The sequence below is a fragment of the Neopsephotus bourkii genome, unplaced genomic scaffold, assembly GCF_033783945.1.
Source record: "Neopsephotus bourkii isolate Nb327-2 ecotype Australia unplaced genomic scaffold, CSIRO-AGI_Nbou_v1 NB_1417, whole genome shotgun sequence".
Taxonomy (NCBI): domain Eukaryota; kingdom Metazoa; phylum Chordata; class Aves; order Psittaciformes; family Psittacidae; genus Neopsephotus; species Neopsephotus bourkii.
The window spans coordinates 48,999-62,939 of record NW_026901894.1 but is presented as its reverse complement, the minus strand read 5'-3'; the positions used below and the strand labels follow the sequence as shown (position 1 = coordinate 62,939).

The 13,941-nt window shown below is 48.7% G+C and overlaps 1 protein-coding gene across 3 annotated transcripts in view; it reads left to right on the top strand.

Annotated features, from left to right (window-relative positions):
- Positions 1 to 13,941, top strand: part of ELMO1 (engulfment and cell motility 1) — a 223,971-nt gene that overhangs the window by 184,707 nt on the left and 25,323 nt on the right. For all 3 annotated transcript variants that reach the window (XM_061367972.1, XM_061367971.1, XM_061367973.1), the window contains one exon: positions 10,213 to 10,376. In XM_061367972.1, coding sequence (XP_061223956.1) covers positions 10,213 to 10,376 — 164 coding nt within the window. The remainder of the gene's footprint in view (positions 1 to 10,212; positions 10,377 to 13,941) is intronic.

Sequence of the window (13,941 nt, the reverse complement as noted above, 5' to 3'; positions counted from 1 at the left end):
CCCTCGTTTTTAGTCTTTGTGGTCATTCTTGTTAGGTAGAAACTTTGCTTCTTTTAATGAAATGCAGTGTCAGTACAAAGATAATGGTTCTGGAATTCCCTGAATCCATTTGTACTCTCCATTTTTGCCTACAGCCTCCACTGTGTCCAACCTTGCTCCCAGCCCACAGTCCTGGGCAGCTAACCAAGCCCTGCAAGGCATTGCCTGCATCCAGTCTCGGGGGTCATACATCTCCTATATTAATATGCCTGTCAGAATTAAGGAAAGAAGTAGGTGTCAGAGCTGCAGGATTTGCTACTCAAACCCAAGTGGAGGGTGATGGAACCCTGGCACAGGTTACCCAGAGAGGTGATGGATGCCCCATCCCTGGAGACACTGAAGGCCAGGCTGGATGTGGTGCTGGACACCCTGCTCTAGCTGAGGATGCCCCTGCTCACTGCAGGGGGGGTGGACAAGGTGACTTTGGAAGTCAAACCAAACTGTTCTGTGATTGTAGATGTAGTAGATGGGCTTTGAAGGTCTGTTGGGTTTGGGAGAAGAAGGCCAGCAAGGAGGAGAGGTGGAGAGGCTGCTCCCATAGTGCTAGCTGGTGTGTTTGTGGTTCACCTGGCTGAGTAGGGATCTTCGTTTCTCTTGGTATTAAAAAGACATGAACCTGGTGCATGGCTCCCCTTCCGCTTAGAGGTGGAGCTGGGGGAGTCCCTGGAGTTGACTGGAGGCAATGGAAGGGACAACGCAAGCAGGGGCAGGGACAGGTTTGGACCATGTGCAGCTCTCTGTGTCTGTGCGTGCCTCAAACAGGACAGACCTCACAGCACAGTGGTGTGCACTGGTGCAAGAACATGGAGATCCCTCTAGTTTGTATCTCAGCTAAAGGAGATGGGGAGATGCGAAGCTGTAACGCATCATGGTGGTATTACATTCCCATCCATTTATCAGGTGGGCTGAGCAATGTGTCCAGCCCCTTCTGTTTCCCTTTCCTTTAAAAAACTCTGCTCCCTCACTTCTCCTGAGTTTTGGCCCATTCAAAGAGTCTTTTTTGTTACTCATCATTAATACCCAGAACTTGAGTGCTTTCATTTTTACACTTTCCTATGGGGAAAACTGCCTACTGGAATCTTGTCCTTGCTTTCCTTCTGCAGAGCCAGCTCTTTGCCAATGTGTTACAGTGAATTTTCCCTTGGTGTGTGCCATTTCATGTAATTGTGTATTTTAAGGGAAGCAGCACCCAAATGTGTGATCCGAATCATGGGTAACTCTCGTACTCTGAGACTTCACAAGTGTGTGATTTGACATGCTCATTATTACACTGGTATATGACTAAGGCCACAGGTATCTCCTGGTTTTTCCCCCTCCCCTCCCTTCCCATTTGGCTTGAGCACATCAGTACATTTTGTCTGTGAGAAGCCCTGGGTTAAATGCCACCCACAGATGATTTGCTGCGTGTTTTCCTTTGCTGGAGGAGGTTGTCAGACACTGGGGTGGGTATCATGTAATACTGGCTGACCTGAGCCTTCTATTAACAAACAAGGCAGTTTACAACAACTGCCCTATTAACTTTGTGCATCGTTTCACTTCGGTCGTGCTTTGCTTACCTCAAGGCACAAAGCACAGGCAGGCAAGAAGTGTGTTCCTTGTCTCTGATGCAAGCATCAATGCAGGGAAGAGGTTTCTGCCTCTCACTCATTCCTGGGTGAGCCCAACACAGCCCAACCCCCTGGGTTTTGACTTGCATATATGGGTCAGAGTTGTTGTGAACAGAATCCTTGGATTTGAGGGGAGCATCTGGTGTTAACCCTGCAGGAAGCCAGTGGGCTGTGCTCACATTGTCTACTACCAGCATGGTTGAAGGCATTGTAGATGGTGTTTACGTGGGTTTTGATGATGGTTTTGGACTCTGAATCCAAATTTCGACTTGGTAGAGGATTGCTGTTCACTTCCCTTCCTATTACTATCAATTTTACCCTCTACTTCCCCAGGCCAGTCCTTAAGGAAGGTTTTCTCTCAGCCAGCTGCTTCCCAAGCCGTAATTTATGATCTAATTTCCTCCATACTTACCCTTTCTTTTCCTATTTCCTTTAAACTGACCTTCTAACAAAATCTCATTTCTTCTTATCCTTCAGCCTTCATTTTCCATTGAAATACAGCATCTGTCAGAGCCTTTTCTTCCCCACTCCTTCATTTCTTTTAGTGCTAGCCATCAACCAGATGCCTTCCTCCCCGTGCTGATGCTCCCCACTGGAACCTCTGCTCCTGCTCTGGTCACTTTGAATTCCTTGTTCTTCTCTCTGCTGCTGCCTGTTAACACTCATGGTCAAACAGCTCATCATCTTGCCCAGCCCTTTAGCCACGTACCCTTCACTGGAAGGATGGGATAGCCCTCTATCGTTTTCTCAGTCATGCTCAAGCTGCTTTTTGCTCACAGCCAAAGCCTCTGCCACTGTAAGGGGTTTTAATGGAGAAAAGAAATAGTGATGTTAGCAAAGGACTGGAGCTCTCCTTCATAGCCAGTGCTTCTCCATCAGGGTCTGTGTATCCAAGGGAAGAACAGGATTCTGGGAGCTCCTTTGGAAAGCTCTAAGTGAAGCTGTGGCCCCAGGCTCGTCCTGCAGAGGTGGAGTAGCCCAAGGGGTGTAATATAGCAGTGCAGCAGTTAGGGCTCCATTCCCACTGAACACAGGTTGCATCCAGGAGGAGGATGAGCCAGGAATCTTGCGCAGGGAGCAGAAGTTCCCTACCTCAGCCTCTTCAGGTACAGACGCTCCTCAGACCCCTTCCTTGCTTCTGTCAGCCACCTCCTTTCATGGTGCTCACCAGTCTTGTGCTCATGACCCATGGGGCCTTACTCCTCCCTTCCTACAGGAATATAATGGATCCTCTTTCCCTCTCTCGTAGTCTTGGATTACCAGGTCTCAGCCTCTCAGTTCCCAGGAGCTGTGATTTCAGGCTGCTTTCCCACACCTGTGATTCATTAGGCAAGGAAACATAAACAGCTCAAAACAGGAAGAACTTCTCTGCAGTGTGCAACAACTTCATCCATCACGTCATCTTCAGCTCCTTCTTTCTTCATCACTTGACCACCTGCATCTCGGGATCCAGGGAAGGGTCAGGCTCCTTCAGGCCCCTTCCCTCACCAGAGGGCAGGCAGTTTGCTTTGGTCCTGAAGCTCTCAACAAGGTCTCACACTGAAGAGATCTATTACTCTAGCATGAAGCTTCAGACATGTGCTATAAACCTTTTAAACACCCTGTGTGGAGCTGCTGTCACATCTCTGCTCCATCATCACATCTGCCAGGCTCCTTTGCTCGTGCTGCAGAGCGACAGTCACTGATGAACTGGATGGTGACACTGATGCTGGTAAGATGTGGAAACAGAGTGTTCAGCCCAGTTAAAACCATTGCATTCTTTCAGGTATCTTCTCTTCAGACTGAAAGATATCTTGGTTCATATAAACACCATAATATTATATTAATATATGTACTAGTATAGATAATTATATAGAATATGTATAATATCCTATATAATTATATAGAATATATATACTATATATCATATATTATCTAATATGATCATATATTAATATAATATGTTAGGATATAATAGAATAGGATATAATGTAGTGTAATATAAAATGTAATATAATGTAATATAATAAAAACCAGAATCACAAGCCAGAGGGTTTTTTGAAAAGAGACAGAGGAGAAGAAAAGAAGGCACTAAAGAGGCAAAAGCTCAGCAGCACCAACTTTTTTTCACTATGGGTTTTAAATTCTGCAGAAAATTAAGAGATAAACTAGATCAGAGCTTGTACCTGCTAAGCCCAAGTGCCTCTGGCAGCTGCTCTCTCATCCTGCTGCCTGAAAGGGAATCAACTTACTTATTGCTGTGGCTATGTACATCCAGATGGCTTAGAACTGCTCTTTATCACTGACTGCATACAGGAACTGTCCTTGTGCTCTGCAATAGTTAACATTGAAAACTGGGAATTTTGATCCTTTCTTTATTTGTTTCTTCACTTGTGTTTTGGTTTTGGGGTTTTTTTTGTTGTTTTTTTTGTTTTGGAATTGGAGGACGTGGGCTGTACTGGAGGAAATGGTGTGGGAGTTTGGAATCTCTTGTCAGTGGTTAGGCTGTGCTAGCAGGATGGCACGTTTGAGTTGATGCTCTGAGCTCCTGGGGAGTGGAAGCCTGGGACAGACCGTGCCTGAGAGACTGCTGTGGTGAATCCACAGACTGCACTGTGTGCAGATGGTTTGAGGCACAGCATCCTATTCTCTTCCAAGGACATTGGAGTCTCTTGTGAGTACCCTGACAGTATAACCACTGATCTAGTTAAGACAATTTATCCTTCGGAGCAGTCTAAAGCATTGCCTTGGGTTACCTGGTGTGCACACTAACCATGTAAAGCTTTCATTAAAGGAGCTGACAGGTTGCTTGTAAACTCAAGTAATTTCCTTTGCCTTCACAATTAGGTTTTCTTGATGGCCTCCTTTGTCAGGACACGCTGTTCATTAAGAATGATTTGGCCGTTTCATTCTGCAGCCTTCGTCTTGCCTGCCCTGTGGATTTAACTGGAGGAAATCCCTTTGTGAATGAAAGGAACAGGCTGCATCTCAATCACCAAATCATGTTTTCTCCTGCGTTTTTTTTACCCTGTATAAGCCCAGCTGCTTCATTTCAGGAGCATTCAGATAGGGAGGAAGCGAGGTGTGAATTCCTGACAACCAGTTTGCAAGGGGATGTCTTCCCTCCAGTTTTGTGCTTGTTGGTTTTCAAATGGTCATGTGGAAAACCTAGGGAATGAAACCTTCGAACTCCTCACATCTCGGATGCTTCAGGTCTGGTTGTAGAGGGGGTCTCTGGATATGGTGCAGTCTAGTGGCTGCCCTGTTATCATATGGTGCAGTGAGGTAGGGAATCGTGCCCTGCAGTACTTGCTAGTTTTGAGCCATTGGGCTAAGCACATCATTGGAATGTGGGCTCAGGTTTTATACCTAAGTCTTGTCTGTGCAGGACAAAGGTGGACTGTCAAGATTAATGGCAATCAGTCAGCGTAATGTACAGGCACACACAAGCCCCCGAGGTAGTCACCATGGAGCCACCAGTGCAGTGTGTGTCCCAGGGCACTAAGGGTACAAGTTAGTGGCCTCTGTGCTGGCCTCTGGGTGTGTTCTTGCTGCTGTGGGAGGGTCATTGCATGCTTATTCAAGAGGAGCACTGGTGCTGTGGGGGAATGATGGGAAGGGCTCATCTCCTGCCTGGTGCTCCACTGATGGGTGGTTGTGAACGTTGCATGTCCAGGAGCTCGCAGGCAGTGGTAGGTGTCTGAGCTGGCAGCCTGTCTCCTTCAGTCAGTGCCAAAGACAGGCGTTGCTTTGTGCTTCCCATAGTTACAAACAAGCTGCTGGGGTGCAGTCAGTGGGAAGGGTGCTGTGAAGTTTGACCCCAGTAAACTCCTTTCTGACACTGACAACTTCTCTTCCTTCATGTTGTCCCCTTGTTGTAGAGCCCGGGTGTTTTGGTGTCCTTTGCTCCATCCCAAAAGGAAGAGACCATTTGCATAGGTGAAAGTTGACATGGGAAGACAGAGGAGCAAGGCTAAAAGAGGGGAGAGATGAGGTCAAATGAGCTAGGTCACAAAGCTAGACTAAAACAGCTTAACAAGATACATAATTTGATCTTATGGTGATGCTGAGCATAGAAAACAAGACACATTAGATGGATGCAGAATACAGGGAATAAAGTCCTAAGTGATTAAATGAAAAAGAAGTAGTCCTTTTTTCCTACTGTCTTTTTCCTCATGTTTTTGGTGTATTTAACTTAGTCATAATGCAGAACTTGGGATTCTCTCACTGCACGAGAGGTCATCACATGCAAAGGGCACGATTTAAAGCAAACGTGCCCTCGGAAGCATTCCTTTGTCAGTAAGAGTAGCAAAGCATAATGTAATTAAAACAACTGTCTACAGCGTTTATGTGCAATTACATGGAGTAGGGAATACGTTGAATTTCATTGTAAGGTCAGCCGCATGGGGAGGAAGGGTTGATGCTGTCTCTGGGGCGGCCGTAATCACAGGCTGGCAACGCAACTTTGGCCATTAAACAGATGAGAAGTTCTTGGCAGCGATCCCTACGAGCTCAGGAGACTCAGTGCAATCAGCAGCCCTGACATTTTGGCCAGACAGTTAAACAGGGTCGGCTTGAAACATTACAGGGCAAGGGATGGGTTGTGCAGGGAGGCTGTGAATGCTCCATCCCTGCAGTGTTCAAGGCCAGGCTGGACGAGGCCTTGGGTGAGATGGTTTAGAGCGAGGTGTCCCTGCCCATGGCAGGGGGGTTGGAACTGGATGATCTGAAGGTCCTTTCCAACCCTAACTATTCTATGATGCTATGATTCTATGGTGTGATCACCCCCTTCTGGGGGAGATGCACTTTCTGCCTTCTCTCTCAGGAGCAAGGGGAGTCTCTAAGCCAAGGAGGTCTTTGATGATGGCCTGTGAATAACCTTCCAGATCCTGACAATGCAGATGCCTCTTCCTTGCTCATGTGTTAACTGCATCACTGAGTACCAGAGAAGGAAGACAAGGGTTTATACAGGATTTTGCATCTAAGCATAAGTGATAGCACCCGAAGTCTACTGAGCTTGAGCCTCCTTTGCATTGCTTAGCCAAGAGTGAATGCTGCTTCCTATGGCTGGTTCAGAGATCAGACTGCAAAGGAGGTCCACATACATGCAGCTCCCTGAAATACAGGATTTATTCATTTATTTTATGGGAAAACCTAGTCATAGAGACAGTTTCCCCAGTGTGAGTGCCTGGAATTGAAGCAACTAAGTCTGTACGTAAACAGCAAAAAACCAGGTCTGTACAGGTACTTGAATGGATGCATGGAACCCATTTGAATGAATGCATGAGCAATTGCAGGACTCTTATTGGCTTGCACATCTGGTGCAGTGATGAAGAGATCAAGGTGATATTGTAGTGGTGGTTACCATAGGAGTGTTGTGTGCTTAGTTCAGCAGTAATACTATGTCTGTCTGCTTGGAATTGCAGTCATTTGTTGATTCCTGATGGCCAGGGAATTTGATGGCACGAGCGGTGATGGGGCTTTCATATTTGAATTAAGCTACCTGGTTTTGTACGCTTCTTTTGCCTGATCCTGCAGGAATGATGACTGTAGCTTGGCTGTAGGGCCGTGTGTACCAAAGTACAGGTAGCACTTCTCAGCAGGCCTGAGAAAGCAGAAGGGAAGCCATGGGCCCAACGTCACCTTCTCTGTGAGCCCAGACAGGAGGTACCAAGAGCTGAATGCATTGCCAATGAGCAGGGTGAGTTGCCAGTCCCTCCCCTCTTCTCCATTCCTGACAGTTAATAAGAATTAGTCCTAATTAGCAATGCATAAGCATACAAGCCATAACTCAGAATGCAGCAGCAGCAGCAGTGAGCAGTCATTGTCAGGAAGGCAGGGGCAGGAAGGCACAAGATAATTTTAAGCATCCAGCTTGTCCCTGGGATCCTCTGCTTCACTTTATCCCCCTGTTTCTTTGAGGATGTTCCCTTCACTGCATTTCCTAAGCCCTTCTGGGTGCCACTGGTTTGCAATGGAATCGGGAGGAGGTTTTGCATTGCATGGCAATGATATTTCCAATGGAATCAGGAGGAGTGTGGCACTCGCCTTGTTGGGCACCGTCCATTGAACACTGAGGTGTTGGGTGTTTCTGTTGTTCCCGCAGTGTTTCTCAGTTGGACTGGTGAGCGCACTCGGGATGCAGCCCAGGAGCTGGTTTCTGATGGGGAAGTAGCAGATTCCCAGTGAAGCAACTCTTTTGGATGGATTCAGCTGCACGTGGCCACCGTCTAAACCCAGACTGTTCCGTGTGTGAAATCAAGAGGATGTGGGGTGTGCTGTAGGTGTCTGAAGGGGCTGCAGGGAAACTGGAGAGGGGCTTGGGACAAGGGCCTGTAGGGCCAGGGCAAGGGGAATGGCTTGAACCTGCCCGAGGGGAGACTGAGCTGAGCTCTTAGGCAGAAGCTCTTCCCTGTGAGGGTGCTGAGGCGCTGGCACAGGGTGCCCAGAGAAGCTGTGGCTGCCCCATCCCTGGCAGTGCTCAAGGCCAGGTTGGACACAGGGGCTTGGAGCAAGCTGCTCCAGTGGAAGGGGTCCCTGCCCGTGGCACAGGTTGGAGCTGGAGGAGCTTTAAGGTCCCTTCCAACCCAAACCAGTCTGGGGTTCTGTGACTGAGGGGGTAGAAGTGTGTCAGAGGCATTTGCTGCCCCCTGAGCCAGTTCCTGCAGGAGAAGGAGAAGCATCCCGCTTCCCTTGAAGTCAGGACGGAGGTAGCCCCTGTAGTACGGAGGGGGGTATCTTCAGTTCTTGAATTGCTTGGTTTCATCTGGTGGACAGAGCTAAGCTGCGTGCTTAGATCGCATCTGAGCGAGGAGCTACCTCTGGGGAAGCAGCAACAGGAGACCCAGTGCAGGCGGTGAGCTGGAAGACAGCACATATGAAGCAATGAAATACTCATGTGAGAAGAGAACTTCTCAGAGCGTTCAGGGAGCCTCTGCGGGGCTGAGCCTCTGTTCTAAGGTACTGGTGAAAATGGGAGAATACAGGAAAATGAGCAGTTCAGAAGAAGCTCTTGCCCTCTGTGTAGCTGTTAATTTCCCTCACACCCGCTTTGCTAGCAGGGGGGTGTTACCCTTTCCTGCTGGTCTTTAGCTGCTGGATTGGGGTGGGATGTGCCTTTCTGAGGCTGATAAATGGGGTGTTTCAGCCAGCTTAAGCTCAGTATCATATAAACGTTTCCAAGTGTGTGATTTGCACCAGCAGCAAGGAGATGAGGCTGGGATTGCAGAGAGGCAAGCATCAATCTGCGGTATGTATTGAGCCGAACCAGAGCCAAGCAGTCCCCCTTAGTTAACTGTGTCTCAGCAATTTTCTCCTGATGGAATAATTAATATGCAGATAGATGGCTGTTGCCGAGCTGCTCATCATGCTCATTTTCTGGTTTGAATTGTGTATGGCGTTGTTTCAAAAGCAGTCCTGCAATATCCTTGGCAAACGGATGTTTCTCCCTCCCTTGCCCAACGGATGGTCTCTGAGCAAGTTCCCTGTCCTTTGCTGTGTATGGCCCCGTGTCTGCAGTGTAAGGCTCTCGCAGCACCAGCGTGGCTGAGGTTGGAAGGGATCACTGGAGGTCACCTGGTCCAGCCCCCTGCTCAAGCAGCATCACCTACAGCAGGACCAGATGGGGTTTGCATCTCTCCAAGGATGGAGACTCCACAGCCTCCCTGGACAGGGCACCCTCACAGTAAGAAAATGCTTCCTGATGCTCAGGGGGAGCCCCCTGGCTTCCAGCGTGTGTCCATCACCTCTGGGCATAAGGAACAGGGGCAGCAGTGGCCCACAGTTCCCAGCTGTGTGCTGCTGCCTGCTGGTCAGGGTTGCAGCTCTCAGAGCCAGCAGAAGAGCTGTAAGACCCGACAGGCTCTCTGCAGTCTCTGCTGTGGGTCTGTGTGCTGTGAGACCCGACAGGCTCTCTGCAGTCTCTGCTGTGGGTCTGTGTGCTGTAAGGCCCGACAGGCTCTCTGCAGTCTCTGCTGTGGGTCTGTGTGCTGTGAGACCCGACAGGCTCTCTGCAGTCTCTGCTGTGGGTCTGTGTGCTGTAAGACCCGACAGGCTCTCTGCAGTCTCTGCTGTGGGTCTGTGTGCTGTAAGGCCCGACAGGCTCTCTGCAGTCTCTGTTGTGGGTCTGTGTGCAGTGAGCTGGCAGGACTCAGGATGTCCATCCCCTGAGGACTCCGCACCTCTTCCCTGCTGCTTGGAGTGTGATGCGTGCCTGCCCCGCTATGGTGAGAGCCCCATCTGAGCACCAGGTGCAGTAGAGCCCCGCTGCTGCACCATGGGCACACAAAGCACAGGCAGAGTGGGACTTACAGCGCCGTAACCAGGAGCTGCGATGTCGCTGTTCGGGGAGACAGCCAAGCAGTAAGTGATGCTCTGTGCACAGACCATGATTGCCTTGTTACAGGGCAGATGAGTTCTTGTGTAGGCCGTGACGCCCTGACCCAAGTGGGCTCATTTTGTGGTTCTGCTCCTGAGACCACACAGTACTGATCATCCGTACCCAGAAACCTCCTGGGACCCACGTTCAGGTTTGAAACAGGAACACAGCAAGCGTTAACACGGCTTTCCTTTCCCCTGTCCACCACAGGTAATGCAGGTGGTGAAAGAACAGATAATGAGAGCACTCACTACCAAGCCTAGCTCTCTGGATCAGTTCAAGAGCAAGCTTCAGAACCTCAGCTACACAGAAATACTGAAAATACGCCAGTCTGAAAGAATGAACCAGGAAGATTTCCAGTCTCGTCCCATTCTGTAAGTGTTGCCTTCCTTCCTCACCCCTTTTTGTATGGGTTAGCCAGTGGGGATGGCATCTGTGAGCTCTCCTGGGGGGACACACGAGGAGCTGCCCAGGGAGCTGTGCTCCAAAGCAGTAGTGCAGCATCTGCTTGCAGCCTGCTATCTGCTCTTCTGCTGGCTATCGGGACTTTGAGTTCAGTGAAGCCAGCGCCAGCAAATCCCCTGCAGGGTCTCCCAAGGCTTATTCGTATGAAGGTTTCCTGGCTCTGCATGGTTGTGAGCCCGGGTGCAGTGTTGGAAATGGCTTCAAACTTGAAGACCCAAAGCCACCAGAGCTTTGTCTTGTGTCCATGTTTAAGCATTCCAGTTGTCACTTCTCTGAGTGAGATGGGGAGAAACCCAGGTGAAGAGGAGGCAATGCACACTGGCTCCACAGGAAGGTGGTGCTGTGTATGACCGTGCTTATGGTATCATCTTTGGTGTCATTGACAGGGAGTGAGTTACTTGTAAATGATAACATTCCGGCAGCTAGCCAGTGAGATGCTCCTTCCCTTGTGGTTTACTGCAGGGCATCAAATGACAGTGTCACCACCACAACTCCTTCCCATTTCTCAGGATGTCCTTTGTTCTGTTGTATGACAAATGAGAGGCTGCGCTTGGCTCTGTCACAGGTCTGGGCTTGTGACTGAGCTGATGACACAGGACAGTGGCAGGCGCTGCGGTACACAGATGATGTGCAGAGAACAGCAGGAACCCTTTGAGCTCAGCAGAGAAACGATGAGGACTTCAGAGCCGTCCCCTGCAATCCTGACCATGCTTCAAGGGGAATGGCTCGTGACCTTCCAAATCTCCTTTTCCAGGCAAATGTGTAGAGAAGGGTTTGGAGCAGAACATCTCAGGATGCAGAAGCAGCATGCGGATTTGGGCATTCAACACTGTTGATGGTTTAGTGTGAGGCATCCCTGCCCATGGCAGGGGGTTGGAACTGGATGAGCTTCAGGTCCTTTCCAACCCAAAGTGATCTATGGTTTGTTCCTGAAGGGTACAGTTATCAAAGTGCAAGCTCTGGGGACACATTCCTCCGGGGCCAGCAGGGCAACAGCAGAAGCCTGATCTAAGTGCAATTATACACTTGAATTTTGATCATACCAGTGTGGATCAAAGGGAAGTCCCTCTTTTATGTTTTCAGTGCGTTAGAAGATAGGACCTAATGCCCAATTAAAACCGATGTCATTCACAGCAATGCATCCATCACATAGCTACAAATGGCTCCAGTGAGTTCTGCACCATTACCCTGCTCAGAAATCCCCTGCAGTGTTTAGTGGTTCAAAGCTGCTCAGTACTGCTGAGCTTGTCACCAAAGCTTCCCATTTTTCCTGCTTTCCTTATGAGTCTACTGTTTAAGTATGATGAGGTCAAATCTGTTCTCGTGCATCATCAGCCAGCCTTGTGAAACCTGCCCTCTGCAAGCTCCTTATTTCCAGTGTCACTCTGGCTGGTTGCTGCCACAGTGCAGCCTCCTTCCCCATCACGGAATGAGTGGAGCAGCCAACACAACTAGTTACAAGCAAGGGAAGTGTTCCCAGAGGCCCATTCCAGATTCAGGACTAAAGGCTAAGCCTAAAGGCTGTGAAGGCTAAGTAAATCGATAAGGTGTTTAAGCAGTCACAACTGCCTTTGCAGAGATCTGACTCTATGCATTTGCATTTTGATTGCACCCATGATCACTTATTCTTAACTGTGAAAAGAAATGGTTCTTTCATTTTCCCCTGCAATTTGATTCCCTGTACTGAACTCTCTCAGACTGCATAGATGGCACAATTGATGGGCGTGCAGAATCATGGCCTCATTGTAGGGGAAGAAACTGCGAGTGAAGAGAGCAATCATGGCTCTGCTGTGTATCTTAGAGCCTTGCAGATAGCCTAAAAGAGATTGCACACAAGGGTGAATGCAAAGTCTGCAGGCCTTGTTTAATTCTGCGTGAGAACATGGCAATCAGATGATGCTTTTCCTGCCTTGAACATGGTAGAGCTTTTTCTTCTGCTGCTCGTTGTGTGGAGCATTGAATATAAAGTTGTCAGGAGGCTGCTGGATGAGAGAAGCTTGAGTCAGGTTCAATTTGAATGTAAGCTGTGAAGTGCTGCCTTAGATCCTTGGAACGAGGACACCCTTGTTTTGCAGGGATTAGCTGTTTCTTTTATGCGAGCATTGTTGGATCCTGCGTGAGGAAGTTCTCTCCCTTTCTGTTCTCCATCAGGGGAAACAAAAAGTCCTTGAGAACAGAACCAGTTTGAGATTGTGGGGTCGTTATTGATCATCCAGGCTGCCGTCCCACAACAAAAGGATAAAGGATCGCTGTCTCATTTTGAATAGAACAGGGTGGCCAGGAATCCTGTGGGCCTCTAGAGGACCACACATCTCCTTGATAGGTTCAATGGCAGCAGAGATGGGTTAATAGTGGATGAAGGTCTGACTGACATCCAAGAGGAGGTTTGCTGGTTAAAGGGGAGCTAATATCAGCCAGGGAGTCATTGCTGACTAAACCTCTGTGTGAAAATCATCAGCATACAGGGCAATGGAGGGACTTGAATGCTTTTCAGTTTTACCTTACAGAAAGAGTCCCTAATGCCCGCTCTGAGTGCATGAGGTGATTAGGAGAGGGCATAGCCACAAACCAGTTCTGGGATTACTTTTCTGTTGTGTTGTAATGATTTAAATGGCTGTAATATGGCCCATAATGGAAGGAAAACAGCTAACAAGAGTCTTAAGGCATAGCTGGGGACAGGTATAACTGGGCTGCAGAAGGGCTAGCATCCTTTTGGGTAATATAAATAATTACTCCTGATTTCCAGATATACCAACAATTCAGATCTATTATGTTAGAAGTAAGTAGCTGCTGTCAGTGTTACCTACAGTGCCAAGAGCAGCAAGACCAGGAGAGCAGTGGTCATGTACATTACTGTGTGGGTTTCTCAACCCTTGTGCCTCACCAGCCCACTGACTTCTGCCATTGTTAGGTGCCAGGAACCCGGTTGAAAACTAACAGCAATTCGTAAAGTCACTCTCTCCTCAAGCCTTCTGAGTTTGTCCTCTCTGTTTGCAAGGTGCAAACTGTTGAGCCACTGTCGGCTGAAGGACAGGGAATTAAAGCTTCACAGAACATATTTGCATTGCTGATCTTCCTTTAGCTCATTGTGCCTGTTTGGGTTAAAAATGAGGCAGAAGGACCTGCTTGTGCAGGGACTTTCATGGTGTTTAATAACCCCTGCCTTCAGCCTCTGCGGATCAGAACTCCCTTGCACTCAGAAGGCTTTCTGAAGGAACCATGAGGATGCAGAGCAGCGCTTCTTTTGTTTCCCTGCGGGCTGCGCTTTGATTGTTCTGCCCCATTTCCATCCCCTTGAGGTGGTGGACCAGAAACCGTAAGGGTGAGGAGCAGGAAGAGGCAGGAGCACCTTGCAGAGATGCACCCGGAGTCGTGGTGGCTGAAGAACAGCTGTAAAACCTTGGAGTCAGAGTAGCTGTGTGATGGCATGGGCTGCTGAAGGCAGCAAAGACAGGAGGTGCAAGGGACAATGGT